The sequence below is a fragment of the Pristiophorus japonicus genome, chromosome 9 (assembly GCF_044704955.1).
Source record: "Pristiophorus japonicus isolate sPriJap1 chromosome 9, sPriJap1.hap1, whole genome shotgun sequence".
NCBI classification, from domain to species: Eukaryota; Metazoa; Chordata; class Chondrichthyes; family Pristiophoridae; genus Pristiophorus; species Pristiophorus japonicus.
This window is the reverse complement of record NC_091985.1, coordinates 65,473,716-65,499,514: the sequence shown is the minus strand read 5'-3', so window position 1 is coordinate 65,499,514 and position 25,799 is coordinate 65,473,716. Positions and strand designations below refer to the sequence as shown.

At 44.5% G+C, this 25,799-nt stretch overlaps 1 protein-coding gene across 2 annotated transcripts in view; it reads right to left on the bottom strand.

Annotated features, from left to right (window-relative positions):
- Positions 1-25,799, bottom strand: part of hhat (hedgehog acyltransferase) — a 395,685-nt gene that overhangs the window by 126,007 nt on the left and 243,879 nt on the right. The window contains exon 12 of one of the 2 annotated variants that reach the window (XM_070888698.1): positions 18,613-18,689. The exons of the other annotated variant lie outside the window; for it this stretch is intronic. Coding sequence (XP_070744799.1) covers positions 18,613-18,689 — 77 coding nt within the window. The remainder of the gene's footprint in view (positions 1-18,612; positions 18,690-25,799) is intronic. 2 annotated transcript variants of the gene reach the window in all.

Genomic DNA, 25,799 nt, shown 5'->3' with positions numbered 1-25,799 from the left:
TCTCAGCTGGCCAAACTTGCCTAACTGGCCAGAATTGGTGATGGTGGCAGGTTACACCCCTTTTGCCGAAAAAAAAAACGTACCTAAAAAAATCGTAACTAACTGAGTTACTCTGGTGCAAATTGTTCGGGGAAACCTAATTTTTTTTTTAAACTTAGACCAAAAAAAGCGGCCTGCGCCAAAAAAACGGGGCAAATCACTGGAGAAAATTGAGCCCTATGTTTATTTCACCTAATGTTTCACACTCCTCCTCCTCGATAGCAGTGTCTGCATCGTCCGTCCCCTTTGTGAAAACAGATGCAAAGTATTCATTAAGAACCATACCCACATCTTGTGCCTCCACACACAGATTACCCTCGTGGTCTCTAATAGGTCCCACCCTTTCTTTAGTTATCCTCTTACTATACCTCGGATATGTGGTCGGAAGCTCATTTCAGGGTCAAATATGACACCAAGTTTGCAAACAATTTGGTTCAGCCTCAGACAGATGCCATGGAGAGGGATGTAGTCGGTGGCTAGGGAACGAAGTGTGTGGTGGGCACCAAAGACACCTTAACCAGGAATACAAGTTTGGCATCTTTTATCTAATATATATCTGTTATTATGCCTGAAAGTATTGCAAGGAGAGTGTGACCAAGCCAAGCATCCTGCCAAATGAACAATGATTGGTACATGAAAATACATATGTATTTGAGCAAGAAATTACCGCTATTATGTGTAATTACTGTCGAGTGCCTTTTGTTTTACTGGAATCCAAAAGTAATTCTAATATAAGCATGTGCTAAATTAAACTACAGTTTGTTAATTATTACAAGTGTCAGTATTTCATAGAAATTATAGCAAAGGAAGTTATTTCAGCCCATCATGGCAGTGCTGGAGCTATCTACTTTACCCTCAAATCCCTCCCCTTTTCATGCACCAATCATTTTCAAATACTTATCCAATCTGCTTGTATTTTTTTTCTTTTTATTATACCATCACTGTTCCAACTAAGCTCAACACAAGCTCGAGGAACAGCACCTCATCTTTCGTTTAGGCACTTTACAGCCTTCTGGACTCAACAGTGAATTCAAAAATTTCAGAGCATGACCACTGCCAATCTTTGGCTCACTGCCCCTACACCAGCCCCCCCTCCTCCACCCCCAGAGCCTGTTTCTTTCTTTCTCCTTGTCTCTAATGGCAGTTGGTCATTATCCCACCATTCACAGCCAATCTTGACAATTGTTTTTCTTACTCCTGACATTAACATTTGAATTTGGGCCATCATCCCCTTTGTCTCACTAGTCTCTCCTGTCTTCCAACCTATCACAGACCTCCCCTTTTGTTCTTTCTTCCCCTCCCCCTTTCAGTGCTTGTTAAGAATCTGTTCTTTTCGAACACTCCCCAGTTCTGATGAAGGGTTATCGACTCGAAACGTTAATTCTACTTCCTCTCCACAGATGTTGCCTGACATGCTGAGATTTTCAGCATTTTGTGTTTTTATCCCATACCTTCAGTCTGGGTTAGATTTGAAACCAGGTTCCAGAAGTCAAAGGTCACTATCTAATAGGCTTCTGTTGCCCCCTCCACCCAGTTCCCTTTTACATGATGTTATAGTCTGTATTTCAACAGTCATATTCGAAGAACCTTTGTATGAAAACAAATCTTTCAGTGATAATCCTGAGGTTATACCCTCTGTTATCAGTTCACCAATCTGTAGAAACAATCTTTCATTATTCACCCTCTCAAAGCTGTGACCTAACCAATGTCATGTACAGATTCAGCATTATTTCTTTACTTTTTTACTCAATGTATAAAACACAGAATTCCTTTTCATCTTCGACCCCAACCTTTAAAAATCTGTGAATCTGCACTCTTAGGTCTCTGTTCAGAACCTTTACTCTCAGGATATACTTCCTTTCACTGTTTTTCTTCCCAAAATGTACTACGAACATGCAAAATAGTCCACCCATCCAGAAATAGTATAGCCTCGTACAAGATCGGCCCATTTCCCCGCAACCCCGAGTCACACAATCTTCTGGGAGAAGCAAAAAGCAGGAAAATATGTGGCAAATTTAGGAAAAGACTGGGAAATTCCTCTCCAATTCCCTAAGGCAATCAAACAAACACCAGAACACAGTAACTCAAGTTGACATCCCACCGACTCAAAACATGCACATTTTGAGGGATAGAATTCCCCCAAAGAAACACAACTGGCGAAGGAACGTCCACTTTCTGGAGTTAGTGTACATGTGAGGAAGAAGCTTTGCAGCTTATTGGGAAACACACCAGAGAGGATGGGGAAGCACAGGAAATGAAGTACTAAGAGTCATCTTCTTCTTCTTAGGCAGTCCCTCGGAGTCGAAGATGACTTGCATCCACGCTAAAAGAGTTCTCATGTGACTAATGAGTCCTATGCGGGACCTACAGTCTCTGTCACAGGTGGAGCAGACGGTAGTTGAAGGAACGGGTGGGTGGGGTGCTTGGGATTCCATGTGCTCCTTCCATTGTTTAGGTTTGGTTTCAGCTTGCTCTTGGCATAGAGACTCGAGGTGTTCGGCGCCTTCCTGGATGTTTTTCCTCCACTTTGTGAGGTCTTAGACCAGGGATTCCCAGGTGTCGGTGGGGATGTTGCACTTTTTCAAGGAGGCTTTGAAGCGTTTCCTCTGCCCAACTGGGGCTCGCTTGCCATGTCGGTGCTCTGAGTAGCGCGCTTGTTTTGGGAGTCGCGTATCGGGCATGTGGAGCTGGTCGGGCGTGGTCAGTGCTTCGATGCTGGGGATGTTGGCCTGAGCGAGAAGGCTGATGTTGGTGCACCTATCTTGCCAATGGATTTGCAGAATCTTGAGAAGGCAGCATTGGTGGTACTTCCCCAGTGCTTTGAGGTGCCTGCTGTACATAGTGCAGGTCTCTGAGGCATATAGGAGGGCGGGTATCACTACTGCTCTGTAGACCATGAGCTTGGTGCCGGGTTTGAAGTCCTGTTCTCCAAACACTCTAGTGGGAGTTGTGTACAGACCACCAAACAGTAGTAGTGAGGTTGGGGACAGCATCAAACAAGAAATTAGGGACGTGTGCAACAAAGGTACAGCAGTTATCGTGGGGGACTTTAATCTACATATTGATTGGGCTAACCAAACTGGTAGCAATGCGGTGGAGGTGGATTTCTTGGAGTGCATTAGGGATGGTTTTCTAGACCAATATGTCGAGGAACCAACCAGGGAGCTGGCCATCCTAGACTGGGTGATGTGTAATGAGAGAGGACTAATCAGCAATCTTGTTGTGCGAGACCCCTTGGGGAAGAGTGACCATAACATGATAGGATTCTTTATTAAGATGGAGAGTGACACAGTTAATTCAGAAACTAGGGTCCTGAACTTAAGGAAAGGTAACTTCGATGGTTTGAGGCGTGAATTGGCTAGAATAGACTGGCAAATGATACTTAAAGGGTTGACGGTGGATAGGCAATGGCAAACATTTAAAGATCACATGGATGAACCAACAATTGTACATCCCTGTCTGGAGTAAAAATAAAACGGGGAAGGTGGCTCAACCTTGGCTAACAAGGGAAATTAGGAATTGTGTTAAATCCAAGGAAGAGGCATATAAATTGGCCAGAAAAAGCAGCAAATCTGAGGACTGGGAGAAAATTAGAATTCAGCAGAGGAGGACAAAGGGTTTAATTCAGAGGGGAAAATAGAGTACGAGAAGAAGCTTGCCGGGAACATAAAAACTGACTGCAATAGTTTCTATAGATATGTGAAGAGAAAAAGATTAGTGAAGACAAACGTAGGTCCTTTGCAGTCAGATTCAGGTGAATTTATAATGGGGAACAAAGAAATGGCAGACCAATTGATCAAATACTTTGGTTCTGTCTTCATGAAGCAAGACACAAATAACCTTCCGGAAGTACTAGGGGACCGAGGATCTAGTGAGAAGGCGGAGCTGAAGGATATCCTTATTAGGCGGGAAATTGTGTTAGGGAAATTGATGGGATTGAAGGCCGATAAATCCCCGGGACCTGATAGTCTGCATCCCAGAGTACTTAAGGAAGTGGCCCTAGAAATAGTGGATGATTGGTGATAATTTTCCAACAGTCTATCGACTCTGGATCAGCTCCTATGGACTGGAGGGTAGCTAATGTAACACCACTTTTTAAAAAGGGAGGGAGAGAGAAAGCGGGTAATTATAGACTGGTTAGCCTGATATCAGTGGTGGGGAAAATGTTGGAATCAATTATTAAGGATAAAATAGCAGCGCATTTGGAAAGCAGTGTCAGGATCGGTCCAAATCAGCATGGATTTATGAAGGGGAAATCATGCTTGACAAATCTTCTGGAATTTTTTGAGGATGTAACTAGTAGAGTGGACAAGGGAGAACCAGTGGATGTGGTGTATTTGGACTTTCAAAAGGCTTTTGACATGGTCCCACACAAGAGATTGGTGTGCAAAATCAAAGTACATGGTATTGGGGGTAATATACTGATGTGGATAGAGAACTAGTTGGCAGAGAGAAAGCAGAGAGTCGGGATAAACGGGTCCTTTTCAGAATGGCAGATAGTGACTAGTGGAGTGTCGCAGGGCTCAGTGCTGGGACCCCAGCTCTTTACAATATACATTAACGATTTGGATGAATGAATTGAGTGTAATAACTCCAAGTTTGCAGATGACACTAAACTGGGTGGCAGGGTGAGCTGTGAGGAGGACGCTAAGAGGCTGCAGGGTGACCTAGGCAGGTTAGGTGAATGGGCAAAGGCATGGCAGATGCAGTATAATGTGGATAAATGTGAGGTTATCCACTTTTGGGGCAAAAACGCGAAGCCAGAATATTATCTGAATGGTGGCAGATTAGGAAAAGGGGAGGTGCAACGAAACCTGGGTGTCATGGTTCATCAGTCATTGAAAGTTAGCATACAGGTACAGCAGGCGGTAAAGAAGGCAAATGGTATGTTGGGCTTCATAGCTAGGGGATTTGAGTATAGGAGCAGGGAGGTCTTACTGCAGTTGTACAGGGCCTTGGTGAGGCCTCACCTGGAATATTGCGTTCAGTTTTGGTCTCCTAATCTGAGGAAGGACGTTCTTGCTATTGAGGGAGTGCAGCGAAGGTTCACCAGACTGATTCCCGGGATGGCAGGACTGACATATGAGGAGAGACTGGATCAACTAGGTTTTTATACATTGGAGTTTAAAAGGATGAGAGGAGATCTCATAGAAACATACAAGATTCTGATGGGACGGGACAGGTTAGATTGTTCCTGATGTTGGGGAAGTCCAGAACCAGAGGACACAGTCTTAGGATAAGGGGTAGGCCATTTAGGATTGAGATGAGGAGAAACTTCTTCACTCAGAGAGTTGTTAACCTGTGGAATTCCCTGCCGCAGAGAGTTGTTGATGCCAGTTCATTGGATATATTGAAGAGGGAGTTAGATATGGCCCTTACAGTTAAGGGGATCAAGAGGTATGGAGAGAAAGCGGGAAAGGGGTACTGAGGGAATGATCAGCCATGATCTTATCGAATGGTGGTTCCAGGCTCGAACGGCCGAATGGCCTACTCCCGTACCTATTTTCTATGTTCTATGTTTCTATATTTCTTCTTCATTGCCATCCTCTTTGGCTCAGGAGGTAGTCATCTTTATGCATGTAAACAGTAACCAGCAAGCTACTATAATTGTGGCAGAGTAGCTCTCCAGTCGTCTTGGATAACCCTTGCCATTGGACCATGAACTAGCTCTGTCAAACCCGTGTGATGGCTGGTGTGCAACGGCCACCCCATGTTAAAATAATCCACGCACAGGCATCTTCCACCCTTCAGGATGTAGTTCAGGACCTGGAATATTAGGTTCTTCATTGAAACACCTGTGAACTCATCCTTTTTTGGCGTGGAAGCAAGTCATCCTCGTTTCAAGGGACTGCCTATGATAATGATGATAATTCTGGACATTTTTACTGGGCTGTACTGCAGGGTTCAATCAAATTTGTCCAGGCATACCTGAAGCAAAACATCAGAAAGACAAGATCTGCTCTTTCACACTTCTTGTAGTCCTATTGGCCTCATTATCTGGTTCTTCCCCCTATCTGTGAATCCCATACTGGAGCCATTAGCCATAACATAACCCTGATCACCAATCAAGAATCCTAAAACGCTGGGGTAATTTTAACCTAACCAGCCCAACAGGAAACTGACAGAATCGGATTGAACATTTTACCCCTCACCTCCTTTTACTGTCCATTTACTTCATTTATGCAGAGCGTTGGTGGAGCATAGAGTGCCTTCTCACTCTGTGGGAGTGGTTGAGACAGAGCAATGTACCTTTTAAGGGGAAAATGAATATATTTCAAGAGTAAGATACAAGGCTATGGGATGGGGAGGTGGGGGAGGGGGTCAATAGAAATAATTTTTGATTAGCCAATGACCTCATAGATTGTAAATGCATTATTTCAAACAGCATATTTATCCTGAATATATTTTTTCGGGGGTGGGGGGGAAACATTTTATGAAGTTTTCAAGCAGGAGCATTTAAAAATTGTTAGATCTAACATGAAACATCATGCAAAAGTTTTACAAATTATGTCTAGGGTTAATTTTATTTTTTTTAAACTCAGTTCTGAGAACTTCATAAGAAAATACTCAAGTTACTGGCTGGTAGTAAAATTTTCTTGGAAAGGGCTGAGGCAATGTTATCCTATTCAGGTTAAAGCATACAATGCAATAAAATCTGCTAACAGTACTGAATGTGATACAAATTGTTTAAATATTTCCAAATCTTCCCACAGGTGTCAGCTTTGCCTCAGTGGCAGCACTCTGATCTCTGAGAAGGTTGTGGCTTGAATAAATAATCCAGGTTGACACCCGAGGACCAGAGATATTTGAGCTTCTGGGCCTCATTTCCATAAGGTAGATTGAACTCCTGCCTAAAGCCGGTGCGAATCACTGTCTGGCCATCAGGTGGGAGCAAAAAGTCAGGCAGCAGGAGGCCACCACCAGGTACCCAATGATGGGTGCCGATCGTGGTTGGGATGTGGGAAGGAAGCCTGGAGCAGAAGAGGTCCAGGATTTCCTTATAAGGCCTGGAGGAGCATCCCTGTTCCTCTTGGCATACAAGGAAACCTTAAAAAAATATATTAAAATTAAACCTGCTTGCCTCTTCTGGCTCTCGATCCAGTGCAGGCAGGTTTGGCCTGGCGAGAAAGGCACCACTGCTCTCCCGCTCAGGCCTCAGGTTAATATTTCAGTTGGGCATATCAAAAGGAGGATAGTATCGGATTTAGGATGGTGTCCTTGCCGTCTGCAATTTAAAATTGCTGTTAGCTAGGTAGGGGCGGGTAGGTAGTGGGTAAATCTCCCCACTCATTTTAACCGTCCCCTGCCTGATTTCTGCTGGGTGGTGGGGGTTGGTTAAAATTCCCGTCAGCATTTTACCTTCCAACCCCCCCCCCCCCATTCTCACTGCTTCTGGTCTGTGAGACAGCCTGCCTGCATAGTACACTGCACAAATAATGCGCTCATAATTCTAAAAAAATAAATGAGTCAATATATTCTACCCCAACTCTGTTGCCTTTAGTTTCTAGTGTGGAATGGAGCTGTTTGGACTAAGGTTGAAATGTGGTCAGGCTGAGATCTGTTGAATATTGCTGATCTGAGACAATGGAATATGCAATACTCTGTTTTTAGCAGATCTAAACTCATCTAGGGAGACTTCACCCTCATCCCAGGTTTATCATTTTACCACCATTAACTCCACACATGCTTCTATAGGCATTAAAGGATCTAAGCAAGAATCCTTGCTTGATATAGAATAATGCGAATAATCCCGCGAAGTAAATCTTGCTACAGTACAGCAGTGAAGAGAGGGAATAAGGATAGACGAAGAGATGTTGGACAGCATTTGCTTTTCATCTCTGTTTTCTACAGACATCTCACAGAACCCATGAGATCTAATTTAAAGCCATACACAAATTTCGTTTCAAGCCTTAATATCTCCATAATTGGCCCCTGGTTACATTGTGGTAGGTCTGAGTCTTCTGACAGTAACTACACATCCCATCATTGTTAATTCATGGAGTAGGTGACAGACTTTAATAGACTCTGTCAGAGTATCCTAGTTTATTTGACTTTCAGCAAATGCCATTTGGGTTGAGCTGGAGGATTACAGCAGGAATGGCACATATATAAAAGGGCAGACCTTCTTTTATGAGGTGTTCTGGATAGCTCCTTCCTGGGGAAGGTAGCCTTCAATGCCAACCCTCCTTTGTCTCGCTGCCAGCATTAGCTTCTCAAGAGCTTTATCTGTAAATGTGTCCATGAGCTTACTGGAACTCTCCATTGGTGAGAAATGTTGTGAATCTTTACCTTACATAGCATTTACAGCACAGAAACAGGCCATTCTGCTCAACATAAGCCTCCTCCCACCCTTCTTCATCCAACACTAACTTTTTTTCTTTGAAATGAGAGCTTAACTGAAGAATATTGATTGCCTTGAATTTTTGTACTTTTTCATTCTCCAGAGTATAAATGCAGGCACCGTGAATGCATCATCATCATAGGCAATCTGCCAGCAATAAACAAAAAGTATTCGCTTCATTCCTACAGCACCGTAAACAGTTGCAGCAGTGCTTGAAATGTCTTTCACTGTGCATGCAGGCTCCAACAGGCATCCCACTGTGTGGGCAGGAGCTTACTGTGGTGGAAACCCAGAGGTTGTGGTGGGAATGCAAGGCAGCAGGAGTCTCACAGCTCGCAGCCCCTACTGCTAACTTGCCAAAATGAACATTTCTACCCTATGAGGAGGCATAAAAAATGCTACTTGATGAAGTAAACAGTTAAGAGTTATTTTTAAAACTTGCTGATAATATCCATTTAGGTTAGCAAAAATGAGATGGATTAACACAACTGAAATTTTAAAAACAGTGCCAATGTTAAATAGACCCCAGAGACCTACTTGAAAGTAGCAGTCAAACATAGGAAAATCTCATTGGTTTAATTGAATGTACTGTTTGTTTTATTAGGAAGCTTTCAGAAATTGTTTATTTATTCTCTGGGGTGTCCACTTGTCAGTTTGCAATTAAAACAAATTCAAAAAGTGTTGTCAGATGATTTTCTTGGATACTTTGAAATACAATCATTGCATTTTGTTCACAAATCAAAGTAGTGCTCTCTGCTATTGGGTATGTTGATAAAAATGTCCAATTAATTACCTAAAGTATTACTCATATGGTATTCTAAACATATTATATTTAATTATTCAGTCCAGTGTCAAATTAGAAATTTATTTAAAACCACTGTACCTAATACCCAATATACCCAATTTCATTACAAAACATATTTAAGAGGAATTTTTCCATTATCATATTCATGGCCTGCGTGGCTCATATCCATCTGCTCCATCACAAAGACCACCTACTTCCACTTCCGTAACCTCGCCCGTCTCCACACCTGCTGTTGAAATGCTCATCCATGCCTTTTTTACCTCTAGACTCAACTATTCCAATGCTCTCCTGGCCAGCCTCCCAATTTGCACCCTTCATAAACTTGAGCTCATCCAAAGCTCTGCCGCCTGTAACGTAACTCGCACCACGTCCCATTCACCCATCCCACCAAAATTGGCTCCTGATCGAGCAATACCTCGATTTTAAAATGCTCATCCCCGTTTTTTTCAAATCCCTCCCTATCTCTGTAATCCCCTCCAGTCCTACAACCCTCCGAGATCTTTGCGCTCCTCCAATTCTGGCCGCTTGCACATTGTCGATTATCATCGTTCCACCGTTGGCAGTTATGCCTTCAGCTGCGTAGGTCCTAAAAGCTCTGGAATTCCCTCCCTAAACCACTCCACCTCTCTCTCCTCTTTTTAAATCCTATCTCTTTGACCAAGCTTTTGGCCACATGTCCAAATATCACTATGTGTGGCTAAGTGCCAAATTTTTGCTAGCGTCCCTGTGAAGTGCCTTGGGACATTTTACTATGTTAACTTCACTTGAATCTAGCTGCTGATACTGAAAGCTTCAGCTATCTTTTTAAATAAAAGACTCTCCTGTCTAAACTGTCCTTTATGTATTCTGGTAGGAGGCTATAGGAAATAAAGAATGACCATATAGTAACACTCATGCTAGTTGTCTGGAAGGAGGACAAAACATGACTGAGGATCCCTCTAGGTTGGTCAGCCCTTTTTCCAATCTAGCAAACTAAAGAATTCCCAGATGCACTAGCCACAAGTGGATTTAGAGCCTGGCATGAGAAGGGCATCACCAGGCTCAGTCAACTTCTTCACACAGGTAAGCTCTTACCCTTTCATAATTATTGAGCAAATTCGACCTTACATAGCAGGGTAGTTCAGGTGAGCTGCTCCAGGAGGCAAATGTCAGTGAGAACCAATCCATCATTCTCAACCCTAAGGAGATACTCGTAAACACATCTCTGACCTATATAGTCCCCGCTAATTGGTTTCTACTTTTGGCATGCAGGAATTTCTACACTGAAATCATTTAGACATGGGACTTCCGTTACAAGAACAATATTTTCTATATTTTTCTGAAGCCATTGTGCAGAAGTTTTGCACAATTCACAGCCGGATTGGAGATGTTTTTGCCAGTTATGTCAGTTACATGTCAGTTTAATTTATTTTTAAATGTGAAAGGAAAATGATCATGAGTGCATTCTGACTGACCATTTTATTTCCATTCCCATGACCAATTTGTAGCACATGAAGCAATTTTCATAAAAATTGCACAAATTCCACTTTGAGCTGGACCAATTAAATAAGGCCAATTAAAACTGTACTTGCAAAGAGAAGAAAATATGACACCCTATACTGCCAGGCTGTTCATACTGATTTAATCTTGGAGTAAAACTGGTCTATGGATAAAAAGTTTGCAGGTGAGTAATATTTCATAGTTGAAAATCTTCGACAGATCAATCTCATATATGTGAACTCCATTATAACTGCTTTATTGAACAACAGAACTAAGAGGCAAACTGACAAAAGTAGACCTGAGTTCTGATTTAATCACATGTAGGTCCACCGCCCCTTTGGCATCAAGTAACCCATGTACAGGAAAATAGTTATGAGTTTATAGGACTCAATTTTCCCCAATGCCGTTTTTTTGTGTATTGCAAGAGTTACGCCTGTTTTATTTGGCCCCTGACTACTCCAAAAAAATAACTTGCAAGTTTCCCCGTTCTAATTTTTGAAATTGGCACAGCGCAGTCTGTCCTTTAGCTTTTGGGGGCGGGTGGATCCTAATGTCTATACCGAAAAAACAATGCTCTCCTTTCTGCACAAGCGCAAAAAAAATGAAGTTTTACGTGACTGCTATGGGCGCGCATGCCCAGTACAGCTCCCGGTCTGCATTCGGCCATTTTTAAAGAGCCAGTTGTGAGTGAGAACTTTAATTCTCAGTGGAAAAGTCAGAGCTGCAATGCAATATGCAACGCAGCTCAAGGACCAAGAATTTCTCACAGGATGAAGTGGAGGTTCTAGTTACTGTAACTGAGGCCAGATGGCACAATCTGGACAACAGCAGAGGTCACATAAAAGTTTCACCAAAAGAAATGATGAAACGCTGGAACCAACTTGCAGAAGATTACTGTGCAATGATGACCACCCTGAGATCTGGAGGCCAGTGCAAAAAGTGACAGGACCTTGGTCAAGTAGTTCGTGTAAGTAATATTTTGTTGCAGACAGCTGATACACTGTCGGTGAACATGAGGGAGAGAATGTTGCAGCTGATTGAGACACTGTCGGTGAACACGAGGGAGGGAATGTTGCAGAGGTAGTTGAGATACTGTCGTTGAAAATGAGGGAGGGAATGTCGCAGGTAGCTGATACACTGTCGGTGAACATGAGGGAGAGAATGTTGCAGGTAGTTGAAATACTGTCGGGGCACATGAAGGAGAGAATGTCCGAGGTAGCTGCTGCAATAAGGGAACATGCCCAGACCACGTGGCCACTGATGGAATCAACTGTCGCTCCCACTCCAATCCCCAGACCAGCCTCTGAAGAGGCCCAAGCTGGGCCTTCCACATTACCGCCTGCCACGCCCCCCATTAAGATGTGCGCATTACCCAAGATGATCCAAAGAATAAGCTTGGTATCAACCCGAGAAACGCTGTGCCACCGCCTGCGGGCCAGGGTGGAGTCAACCAGATCAAGCGCAGCGGGCAGTCTTAGAATAAGGTGGAGGAGAGATGGGTGCAGCCTTTCTTTGCTGTTGTTGTTGTTGCTGTTATTATTATTGTTGTTACTGTTGTAACTGTTCTCAAATTAAAAATTTTTTGTAAATGATACAAAGTTACAAGTTTAAAAAATTGGAAGTGATCTTAAAGTTTTTAAGTGATCTTAAAGTTTGTAGGTGATCTTAACTGAAAACCTTAAAGTTTGATACAAGACTATTTTTTATTAAAGTTAAGTACAAACAAATGTTAAACTTTTGAACAAAATATATTTTAAATTATAACTGAATCATTTCCATTATTTGTTCCATTAACACAACACATTACAGAACAGGTCCAAACAGTAAACATGGTGCATTTAGAATAGTTGCCACTGAGCCTTCAGGCAGCAAAGCCATGATCTTGTTGAGTGGCGGAGCAGGCTCGAGGGGCTAGATGGCCTGCTCCTGTTCCTAATTCTTATGTTCAGGGATGAGCTGCTGGCGCAAGGCTCAAGCAATTGTTAAAGGGGCACGACGGCCCGCCCTCCTCCGCCATCATGCTCCGGGTTCAGGTAGTTGCATAGCTTCCTCGTCCTCCTCCTCCTTTTCCTTCTCGTCATCTGCATCTTCCCCTGCATCATCAGCCACTCTCACCTCAGGTGGGTCTTCTACTACCAGCTGCTGCTGCTTCATGATGGCTATATTATGCAGCATGCAGCACACAACAGTGAACTGACTGAAAATCTCAGGGGAGTATTGCAAGTAGCCTCCGGAATGGTCCAGGCATCGGAAACGCTGTTTCAAGATGCCAATGGTCCTCTCTATTATGCTGCGCGTCGCAATGTGCAACATGTTGTATTCCTGGTCAGCTTCTGTCCTTGTTACCCATAGGGGCGTCATGATCCAGGTGGCGAGGCCGTACCCTTTGTCTCCCAGCAGCCAGCTCTGACCCACAGTGCTCTCGTGTAGGATGAACGCATCATGGGTGCTCCCAGGGAATCTCGCATCAACTGCCATGTCATCACGTTCTTGGAGTGGAAGCCTTTTCAGTCCTGAACATCTCGGAATCCTCCAAAGTTGCTCGCAAGGCGATGTGGGTACAATCAATGCAGCCCTGTACCTTTGGGAAGCCAGCAATCCTGGCGAAGCCCACAGCCTTGTCACGTAATGCCTGGGTTGTCATGGGGAACTTTATGTAGTCATCCCTCTGGGCATATAGTGCAGCAGTCACCTGCCTAATGTAGATATGTGTTGCATGTTGAGAAATGGCGTGCACATCCCCAGTTGTGACCTGGAATGATCCAGATGCATAAAATGAAAGTGCAGCTGTAACCTTCACTTCAACCGACAAAGCAGTCCTCCTGATGCTTCTAGGTTGCAGGTCTGCTTTTACTAACTCACAGATCTCAGTTACAACTTCTTTGCAGAAATGCAGCCTTCTCACACAGTCTGCATCACTCAGGTGCAGGTATGAAAGCCTGTCTCGATATAGCCGATGTGGGTAAGCCCCCTGCCCATCATCCTACATGCTCTGAGGTTCCTCATGCGATGACGTCAAATCAATCGTCCCCTTCGCAGCACCATCATGCAGAAAGCTTGCACGAGGTATTGCATTGTCAATATTGTCCCCATAATTAAATTGTAGCTTTGCAAGAAGCTCAAAACAGCAGTACAAGGGCTTAAAGCTTCTTTCCTCTCTCTCTCTCCCCAAAGTCGATGCCCTGGTCTGCGCATGTGCGATAGGCTTGCTTAGAACGGGAAGCTAGGCATTCAATGAAGACATGTGGGGCAACGAAGTCTAATGCAATGCTTTAATTTTAGATTTTTTTTCAAAGTAGCACCTCACCACCGACCGAACGTCTCCTCACCGGGCTCGAGGGTCGGCCGGCAGAATCGCTCCCTCGCCCGGGCACAGGGGCTCGGAGTCCACCCCACCCCCAACCCCTCAGGCTTCTTTTGAAGCTGCTGCATACTGTAACAGTTCTCATCCCTTCAGTTCGGCTTCCACACCGCCCCCCCCACACCCTCCGCCCCGGGCTTCTTTTGAAGCCGAGCCCCAAGCCTGTGTCCGGTCGAGGGAGCGATTCTGCTGGCTGACGCTCCGACCCTCGAGCCCGATTAGGAGACGATCGGTGGTGACGTGGCACTTTGAAAACAATCAAAAATTTAAAAATTGTATTAGACTTCTATTTTCTCCTTTTTGACTTTGAAAAAATTAAGCTTCATGATGCATATTCTTTGTCTTCTTGACTCCCTCCAAAACTTCACATAAAAACAATGGTGTCTTTCTGCGCTGACATTTTGATGTGCGTTGGTTTTTCTTAAGTGCCCAGAAAGTTTTTTGGGAGTGGTCACATATGCCATCTTAGGAAAAATGTAAGTTGGCCAAACTTGCTTAAATGTGAAAAACTGACGCAAAAATAACTAACCTAAAAAAATCGTAACTAACTGAGTTACGCTGGCGCAGAAACTTTGGGGCAACTTGGACATTTTAATTTACGCCAAAAAAAGCGGTGCGTGCCAAAAAAATGGCACAGATAACTGGGGAAGATTGAGCCCATTATCCTTACTGTGAAACATGTAACTAATTTTGAGTAATTTTGCAATATAAACTTTGAATATCTATATAACTTCATTATGTAGAGAGTTATTGGAGCGTGGACTGTTTTGCCACAGATAATAGTTGAGGCAGAGACCATTGCATATTTTAAGGGAAAATTGGATAAATATTTGTGGGTCAATGGGATTAGTTTTGGATTGCTCTCGCAAAGTGCTGGCAGATATAATGGGCCAAATGGCTTCCTTCTGTGCTGCAAACTTATATGGTTCTACAATACTACATGGCACTACAGATCAAGGATCAGCAGACATGCACCTGAAATTAAAATTGGCTATAAGTATACGATATACGTAGCCCTGCGTCCCTCCCTGTGTATCTTACTCTTTCATTGCAGGTAGTAAATGTTATAGGTGGTGAGTGGCATTGTTAATAAGTACTGTTGTTTTACATGGTTCACTAGAATATCAATATGGCAACTACAGGACAAAATAGTTCTTAAAAATTGTAGTAGGCATGATGGGGCCCAGGCACAGCAGCACCAATGCTACTGCTCTTCAGTGTCTGAATGTCTCTGCGTTTCATTAGGTTGACTTCACACTATACTATGGGGTCAACTTAATTAAATAATTAGCACGCGACATGTTAGTAGCAGCTAGATGTTGAGGTGGGTTATCTGATGCCAGCAGCTCTTAATGGTCTACTAGTCAACCTTTTAAAACAAATGGTTGTAACAAGTGCAGAGGCAGAGCAGTATTATTTCAAAGTGTTGCTTTGTTAGTGCTTCTTCAGGAGGTGCTGTATAGGATGATTTTTTTTTGGAGACGATGGCCATTCTACAGTGCAGATTACTGCCAGTGTAACCTGGTTTGAAGTTAGAGAGAGAGTCAATGCTGTTTTATCTGTGACCCGAATAGGAGAGCAGCTAAGAAAGGAATTTGATGAGTTACAGAAGGTTGCCAAAGTAACTTTGCATAACATAAGTGTTACAAGACATCTTAATTGCTTCCAATTGCACAGGCGTATCTAATGTTTCATCAGAGCACTCTGCAGTGCTGCCTACACAATGAGTTTGCTGCCAATGAAAAGTGACCAACAGCAAACACCAAGCCTGCAATGTACCTGCATGCTGCATATTGACACACTTATATAAGGTGGCTGCTGCTCAGGAAACCTGTGTCACACTCATCTTAGCTCATATTCCTTATTCTTCTCTCACATTCCTTATTCCAACACATGCCCCTATTCTATCTGTCTGCAGAATAAACAGACTACACATAAACCAATGTCAATAAATGTAGACAGGAGGTGGCTCACTTAAGCTGTGACCATCGACTCCATATGCGAGGAGAGGGTCGTGGAAATTCTGGCCATGGAGGGATAGAGGAAGTGGGAGAGGCAGAGATCAGAGGCCTTTCAGAAGTTCAAAGCTAGTATCAGCATTTGCTTTACATGTTTTCCTATTATTCATTTACTCACTAATTCATTCCCTCCCACACAGACATTTACTGCAGCATTGCAATGCTTTCAGCTCTGTTTCAAAGGGGTATAACTGCTGGCATTCTAAAATATAATTTTCTTATATTTCTCTTGGTGTACAAGAGAAGACAGTGTTATGGCCCAATGTGCAGTCTCAATCTCATAGAACCATGAATCATCGACACCTACAGAGGCAAGCGTCAGCCCAGATACATCCACACAATGGGACTCAGTGAGCTATAGCAGGGAGTACTTGGTGAAGTACAGAGCCCAAATAAGGAAGAAAAAGTGCAAGTGAAAGTTGAGGATCTGCAACCTGTTCACTAGAGGGCTACTTCAGCTGCTAAGCCTGGGATTCAGTGTCTATAAATAGACTTTGATAGTTCACCATTAGCCATTAACACATTCATTTGTGTACTAAGTAGCATGTACAGCTTTGGGATATCTATGGAGGAGTCCACAACACCATCTGTACAGTACTGCATGAGTGCCCGATGAAGCTGCAGACCAACATGGAGAGTGTGGCAATTTCAGGGCCCTCTGCAGCAGATGCCCATTTGGTGAAGGCCTTAAATGCAGCCAACAGTCCCTCAACAGGTTCTGAGGACTTTGGGCTATAACTATAGCATCCTTATCTGGATTCACCATGCTAGGATATCATATTGAGACAGGCATTACATACCACTTCATCACCTAATTATTGCCCAGTGGTCTGCTTTCACAGATTGCTGGCCACACTGAGAAATCCCCAGCAGCAAGGGAGTGGCAGGAGCTGGTACATATTGGAGATATATTTCACCATGACTCATATTGATTACGCCTTGCCATTCCATTCAATTGATTACCAATGTGTTAAATAGCATAAAGGTCTAGGCAGCTACTGTATCAATCCCATGGTGCCTGTAATTGCAGGACCATGCAATGACCAAGCACAAGATGATACTGGGCCATCTATATCTTTAGAGGCAGATTCTGACACATACCAGCCATTCTCCTCACTTCCTTGTAGTGGAGAAACACTTAGCAGAAGCACAAGATTTGGAAGCAGAAGTACTTTCATCAAGAGGATGCACTGGGGAAGGGCACACTGAATATACCTACAGCACCCATTGTAAGTGTTAATAAAAATTATGTTGTTTGATTTTAGATTGTGTCCTGATAGTTATTTTCATATGAAGCATGTGATAGAAATTGGGGGGAAATGATGTGGCATTCATGGCAGTTGACTGATGCCTGGTTTAAACGGAGGTGAGGCTTGATATGGCAAGGGTACTGGGCACATGTGAAGATAACTGTTGTGCATTGGAAGCTTTAGTCACTCAAGCAAATATGTGGTCGACTGGAACCTGCCTGATGTACACTTCCTGAGAGCAGCTGGTTGTGGAGATGTCTTCGGTCTCATTGCTACTGCCTTCCTTCTTCTGCCTGATTCACGGCTAGGCCATCTTGTGCAGAACACAGCAAGCTACAATAATCTTTCAAACCTTGGCTGGTCTGTACTATAGCATTCTCCCTTATCTGACAAGGCATCTGCTTTAGGATGCTGCTGATGTGTTCAATTAACACCCATGTGGAAGCAATGTTCCCTGTAATTATTTTTTGAACTGCATGGCTCCTTTAACTGGCTGTGCGGCCCATTCAAAATTCTGCGCAGGCACTTTTTTTTCAATTTAAAAGCCAGTTCACTGGCTGCGCAGGGCTCCTAGAGCGCTCTGTGGCCACACTGCTTAAAGGGAACATTGGGTGTCACATTGTACCTCTCCTCAGCTCTTGGGTACCGCAGTGGTGTCATGAGCCACAGCTGTATTCCATATCCTTGGTCCTCCAACAACCAATTCAGTTTTCAAGGCCCTGCAAAAATGATGTTACTATGGATCACCATAGGATGAAGGAATCACAGCAGCTATAAGGATAAAGACTGTCATGTGCATAATTCAATTCCTCTGGTCACACACCAGCTGCACATTTATGAAGTGGAAGTCCTTTCCTTTCATGAATGCAGTAGCATTGGAGCCAGGGTTGCATATGTCCACATAAGTGCAGCCAATATTGTCCTGTACTCTGGAGAATATTGTAACACTAGAGGTGAAGGGCTCTTTCCATCTGCTAACTATTTTCCAAAGCAAAACAGATGAAGTCACTGATTCTGACAAACCATGAATCAGTATCCTGCATAATGCAAGTGAGCATTAAGGTTAGGAGATGTGACAGAGATCTCCTGTAATTGCTTGAAATGAGTCTGCCACGTGAATGTTCAATACAGCTGTTACCTCCACAGCCAGTGGCAGGAAGTGGTCTTTGTCATGGGCATGATTCCCAGATCTGGTTTAGGGGACTATAGTTCTGTGATGGTCTTCTCAAGATTTGGACATGTCCTAATATGATAGTCTAGCTCTGGCAGGTAGTGGCATAAGGATAGATCATAAATCAGGATCTAACATGAAAACATACCTGTCTGGCATACCTCCTGTGATCCTTTTTCAGAATCTCCAAACAAATAGGCACACCCATAAGGATACCTATAGCTCCTATCAAAGCAACAGACAAAGATTATTTGCTGTGCAAACAGGCATGATCACAGTTGCAGTACAGCTTCAAAAAGCCCTGAGTAATGCTTCGAGAAGCTTCACAGCTCTTCTTTCTTCCACAACAATATAACAGAGAAGGAGTAAATTGCAAACGACTACACAAAAAAATAGAGTAAGGACCACACCTCCCATGAAGCATCCATTTTATGTGGACGTTGAGTGTTTAGAGAGCAGTTTTGAAAGCTGTTTAGGTGCTCCAAATGGATTATGGAGATTTCCATGAAAATTATGGCCTTATAATCCCAGCACACAACTGGTGGGGAGGCTCAAAATGCCTCAGGCACTTTTGAGTTGCAGACTTAGATGGTTCTAGGGAGTACACAGATGATGAGAGAAGAAAATCATGTGGAAATCAAATTAATTGGATGGGGACAATTAAAGGAGAATATCACCAATTTCAAAAAACCAAGGCTGAACGGGCAGGGCATTAAGAAGCAGGAGGTACAAATGAAGGGAAAGGGAATGCCAGTTCATAGAATCATAGAAAATTACGACACAGGAGGCAGCCATTTGGCCTATCGTGCCTGTGCCAGTCAAAAAAGAGTTACCCAGCCTAATCCCACCTTCGAGCACTATGTCCGTAGCCCTGTAGGTTACAGCTCATTAAGTGCACATCCAAATACCTTTTAAATATGATGGGTGTTTCTGCCTCTACCATCCTTTCAGGCAGTGAGTTCCAGGCTCCCACCACCCTCTGGGTGAAGAAATGTTTCCTGCAGTCCCCTCTAATCCTTCTACCAACTACTTTAAATCTATGCCCCCTGGTTATTGACCCCTCTGCTAAGCGAAATAGGTCCTTCCTATCCACTCTATCTAGGCCCCTCATAATTACATACACCTCAATTAAATCGCTCCTCAGTCTCCTCTGTTCCAAGGAAAATAACCCCAGCCTATCCAATCTTTCCTCTTAGCGAACGTTTTCCATTCCTGGCAATATCCTTGTAAATCTCCTCTGTACCCTTTCTAGTGCAATCACATCCTTCCTGCAATGTGGTGACCAGAACTGCACACAGAACTCAAGCTGTGCCTAACTGATGTTGTATACAGTTTTATCATAAGTCCCCTTTACCTACCTCTTCCAATTAATATCTGGGTAGTTGAAATCTCCCATGATTATTGTTGTGTATCTGTAAAGCATGCACTCCCATGTTCCGCCACCAGGGAGCGCATCCCCTTAAGTCCCAAGGGATCCCAGCATCCCTTGGGAGCACTGTAGATAAGCCGGCCCCTAAGGCCTGTTCCTCACTCTGGAGTGTCTTAATAAAGACTGAGGTCACTGTTACTTTAACCTCCCTGTGTGCAGTCTCATCTGTGTTAGGAACACAACAACTGGCGACGAGTACACGAATCCAACACAAAGATGCAGCAAACTGTGGGCATCCGGGAGAAGTTCTTGGAGGGTGAGGGACTGGGAAGCCTATGTCGAACGGTTAGACCAGTACTTTGTAGCCAACGAGCTGGACGGAGAAGGAAGTGCTGCAAAAAGGAGAGCGGTCCTCCTCACGGCCTGCGGGGCACTGACCTACAGCCTCATGAAGAATCTTCTGGCTCCGGTGAAACCCACAGATAAGTCGTATGAGGAGCTGTGTACACTGGTTCGGGAGCATCTTAACCCAAGGGAGAGCGTGCTGATGGTGAGGTATCGGTTCTATACGTACCAGCGAGCTGAGGTCAGGAAGTGGCGAGCTACGTCGCCGAGCTAAGGCGACTTGCAGGACAATGAGTCTGATGGCTACCTGGAGCAGATGCTCAGAGACTTTTTTGTACTGGGCATTGGCCACGAGACCATCCTACGAAAACTTTTGACTGTAGAGACACCGACCCTCAGTAAGGCCATTGCGATAGCACAGACGTTTATGTCCACCAGTGATAACACAAAACAAATCTCTCAACACACAACTGCTAGCAATGTTCATAAATTAACTGGAACTGTGTTTGCGAGCAGAAATGTACAGGGCAGAAACCATGTCTGCAACTGCCAGCAGGTCTCAGGTGACCCAGATGACTCAGAGTCCCCAACAAAGGACGAATGCAAGGCAATTCACACCTTGTTGGTGTTGTGGAGGCTTCCATTCAGCCTATTCATGCCGCTTCAAAGGGTATGTTTGCAAGAGCTGTGGAACAATGTGGCACCTTCAACGAGCTTGCAGACACGCTGCAAGCTCTGCAAAACCTGCTAACCACCACGTGGCAGAGGAAGATCGGTCCATGGTGGATCAAAGCAATTTCGAGCCTCAGAGAGAGGAGGCAGATGCTGAAGTACACGGGGTGCACACATTTTCGACGAAATATCCACCTATAATGCTAAACGTGAAATTGAATGGCTTACCCGTAGCCATGGAACTGGACACTGGCGCTAGCCAATCCATCATGAGTAAAAAGATGTTTGAGAGACTGTGGTGCAACAAGGCACTCAGACCAGCCCTGAGCCCCATCAACACGAAACTGAGAAAGTACACCAAAGAACTTATCACTATCCTGGGTAGCGCCATGGTCAAGGTCACCTACGAGGGCATGATGCACGAACTGCCACTCTGGATTGTCCCGGGCGATTGCCCCACACTGCTTGGAAGGAGCTGGCTGGGCAAAATCCGCTGGAACTGGGATGACATCCGAGCGCTATCACATGTCGATGAGGCCTCATGTACACAGGTTCCGAACAAATTTCCTTCTCTTTTTGAGCCAGGCATCGGAAACTTTTCCGGGGCACAGGTACAGATCCACTTGGTCCCAGAGGCATGATGCATTCACCACAAGGCACGAGCGGTACCTCACATGATGAGGGAGAGTGTGGAAATCAAGCTGGACAGGCTGCAACGTGAGGGCATCATCTCCCCAATGGAATTCAGCGAGTGGGCCAGCCCGATTGTTCTAGTACTCAAAAGTGATGGCACGGTCAGGATTTGCGGCGATTATAAAGTAACTATCAATCGTTTCTTGCTACATAGAAACATAGAAACATAGAAAATAGGTGCAGGAGCAGGCCATTCAGTCCTTCTAGCCTGCACCGCCATTCAATGAGTTCATGGCTGAACATGAAACTTCAGTACCCCCTTCCTGCTTTCTCGCCATACCCCTTGATCCCCCGAGTAGTAAGGACTTCATCGAACTCCCTTTTGAATATATTTAGTGAATTGGCCTCAACTACTTTCTGTGGTAGAGAATTCCACAGGTTCATCACTCTCTGGGTGACGAAGTTTCTCCTCATCTCGGTCCTAAATGGCTTACCCCTTTTCCTTAGACTGTGACCCCTGGTTCTGGATTTCCCCAACATTGGGAACATTCTTCCTGCATCTAACCTGTCTAAACCCGTCAGAATTTTAAACGTTTCTATGAGGTCCCCTCTCATTCTTCTGAACTCCAGTGAATACAAGCCCAGTTGATCCAGTCTTTCTTGATAGGTCAGTCCCACCATCCCGGGAATCAGTCTGATGAATCTTCGCTGCACTCCCTCAAGAGCAAGAATGTCCTTCCTCAAGTTAGGAGACCAAAACTGTACACAATACTCCAGGTGTGGCCTCACCAAGGCCCTGTACAACTGTAGCAACACCTCCCTGCCCCTGTACTCAAATCCCCTCGCTATGAAGGCCAACATGCCATTTGCTTTCTTAACCGCCTGCTGTACCTGCATGCCAACCTTCAATGACTGATGTACCATGACACCCAGGTCTCGTTGCACCTTCCCTTTTCCTAATCTGTCACCATTCAGATAATAGACTGTCTCTCTGTTTTTACCACCAAAGTGGATAACCTCACATTTATCCACATTATACTTCATCTGCCATTCATTTGCCCACTCACCTAACCTATCCAAGTCACTCTGCAGCCTCATAGCATCCTCCTCGCAGCTCACACTGCCACCCAACTTAGTGTCATCCGCAAATTTGGAGATACTACATTTAATCCCCTCGTCTAAATCATTAATGTACAATGTAAACAGCTGGGGCCCCAGCACAGAATCTTGTGGTATCCCACTACTCACTGCCTGCCATTCTGAAAAGTACCCATTTACTCCTACTCTTTGCTTCCTGTCTGACAACCAGTTCTCAATCCACGTCAGCACACTGCCCCCAATCCCATGTGCTTTAACTTTGCACATTAATCTCTTGTGTGGGACCTTGTCGAAAGCCTTCTGAAAGTCCAAATATACCACATCAACTGGTTCTCCTTTGTCCACTTTACTGGAAACATCCTCAAAAAATTCCAGAAGAATTGTCAAGCATGATTTCCCTTTCACAAATCCATGCTGACTTGGACCTATCATGTCACCATTTTCCAAATGCGCTGCTATGACATCCTTAATAATTGATTCCATCATTTTACCCACTACTGAGGTCAGGCTGACCGGTCTATAATTCCCTGTTTTCTCTCTCCCTCCTTTTTTAAAAAGTGGGGTTACATTGGCTACCCTCCACTCCATAGGAACTGATCCAGAGTCAATGGAATGTTGGAAAATGACTGTCAATGCATCCGCTATTTCCAAGGTCACCTCCTTAAGTACTCTGGGATGCAGTCCATCAGGCCCTGGGGATTTATCGGCCTTCAATCCCATCAATTTCCCCAACACAATTTCCCGACTAATAAAGATTTCCCTCAGTTCCTCCTCCTTACTAGACCCTCTGACCCCTTTTATATCCGGAAGGTTGTTTGTGTCCTCCTTAGTGAATACCGAACCAAAGTACTTGTTCAATTGGTCTGCCATTTCTTTGTTCCCCGTTATGACTTCCCCTGATTCTGACTGCAGGGGACCTACGTTTGTCTTTACTAACCTTTTTCTCTTTACATACCTATAGAAACTTTTGCAATCCGCCTCAATGTTCCCTGCAAGCTTCTTCTCGTACTCCATTTTCCCTGCCCTAATCAAACCCTTTGTCCTCCTCTGCTGAGTTCTAAATTTCTCCCAGTCCCCAGGTTTGCTGCTATTTCTGGCCAATTTGTATGCCACTTCCTTGGCTTTAATACTCTCTCTGATTTCCCTAGATAGCCACGGTTGAGCCACCTTCCCTTTTTTATTTTTACGCCAGACAGGAATGTACAATTGTTGTAATTCATCCATGCGGTCTCTAAATATCTGCCATTGCCCATCCACAGTCAACCCCTTCAGTATCATTCGCCAATCTATCCTAGCCAATTCACGCCTCATACCTTCAAAGTTACCCTTCTTTAAGTTCTGGACCATGGTCTCTGAATTAACTGTTTAATTCTCCATCCTAATGCAGAATTCCACCATATTATGGTCACTCTTCCCCAAGGGGCCTTGCACAATGAGATTGCTAATTAATCCTCTCTCATTACACAACACCCAGTCTAAGATGGCCTCCCCCCTAGTTGGTTCCGCGACATATTGGTCTAGAAAACCATCCCTTATGCACTCCAGGAAATCCTCCTCCACCGTATTGCTTCCAGTTTGGCTAGCCCAATCTATGTGCATATTAAAGTCACCCATTATAACTGCTGTACCTTTATTGCATGCACCCCTAATTTCCTGTTTGATGCCTTCCCCAACATCACTACTACTGTTTGGAGGTCTGTACACAACTCCCACTAACGTTTTTCGCCCTTTGGTGTTCTGCAGCTCTACCCATATAGATTCCACATCATCCAAGCTAATGTCTTTCCTAACTATTGCATTATTCGCCTCTTTAACCAGCAATGCTACCCCACCTCCTTTTCCTTTTATTCTATCCTTCCTGAATGTTGAATACCCCCGGATGTTGAGTTCCCAGCCCTGATCATCCTGGAGCCATGTCTCCGTAATCCCAATCACATCATATTTGTTAACATCTGTTTGCACAGTTAATTCATCCACCTTATTGCCGATATTCCTTGCATTAAGACACAAAGCCTTCAGGCTTGTTTTTTTTACACCCTTTGTCCTTTTAGAATTTTGCTGTACAGTGGCCCTTTTTGTTCTTTGCCTTGGGTTTCTCTGCCCTCCACTTTTCCTCATCTCCTTTCTGTCTTTTGCTTTTGCCTCCTTTTTGTCTCCCTCTGTCTCCCTGCATTGGTTCCCATCCCCCTGCCATATTAGTTTAACTCCTCCCCAACAGCACTAGCAAACACTCTCCCTAGGACATTGGTTCCGGTCCTGCCCAGGTGCAGACCGTCCGGTTTGTACTGGTCCCACCTCCCCCAGAACCGGTTCCAATGCCCCAGGAATTTGAATCCCTCCCTGCTGCACCACTGCTCAAGCCACGTATTCATCTGCGCTATCCTGTGATTCCTACTCTGACTAGCACGTGGCACTGGTAGCAATCCCGAGATTACTACTTTTGAGGTCCTACTTTTTAATTTAGCTCCTAGCTCCTTAAATTCGTTTCGTAGGATCTCATCCCTTTTTTTACCTATGTCGTTGGTACCAATGTGCACCACGACAACTGGCTGTTCTCCCTCCCATTTCAGAATGTCCTGCACCCGCTCCGAGATATCCTTGACCCTTGCACCAGGGAGGCAACATACCATCCTGGAGGCCGCAGAAACGCCTATCTATTCCCCTCACCATTGAATCCCCTATCACTATCATGCTCCCACTCTTTTTCCTGCCTTCCTGTGCAGCAGAGCCAGCCACGGTGCCATGAACTTGGCTGCTGCTGCCCTCCCCTGATGAGTCATCCCCCCCAACAGTACTCAAAGCGGTGTATCTGTTTTGCAGGGGGATGACCACAGGGGACCCCTGCACTACCTTCCTTGCACTGTTCTTCCTGCTAGTCTTCCATTCCCTATCTGGCTGTGGACCCTTCTCCTGCGGTAAGACCAACTCACTACATGTGATACTCACGTCGTTCTCAGCATCGTGGATGCTCCAGAGAGAATCCACCCTCAGCTCCAATTCCGCAACGCGGACCGTCAGGAGCTCGAGGCGGATACACTTCCCGCACACGTAGTCGTCAGGGACACCGGAAGTGTCCCCGAGTTCCCACATGGTTCAGGAGGAGCATAACACCCGACCGAGCTCTCCTGCCATGACTTAACACTTAGATACACTTAAATTGGCAACAACAATGTTAAAAGTTACTGACTAATATAAAAAAGAAAAAGAAAAACTACTCA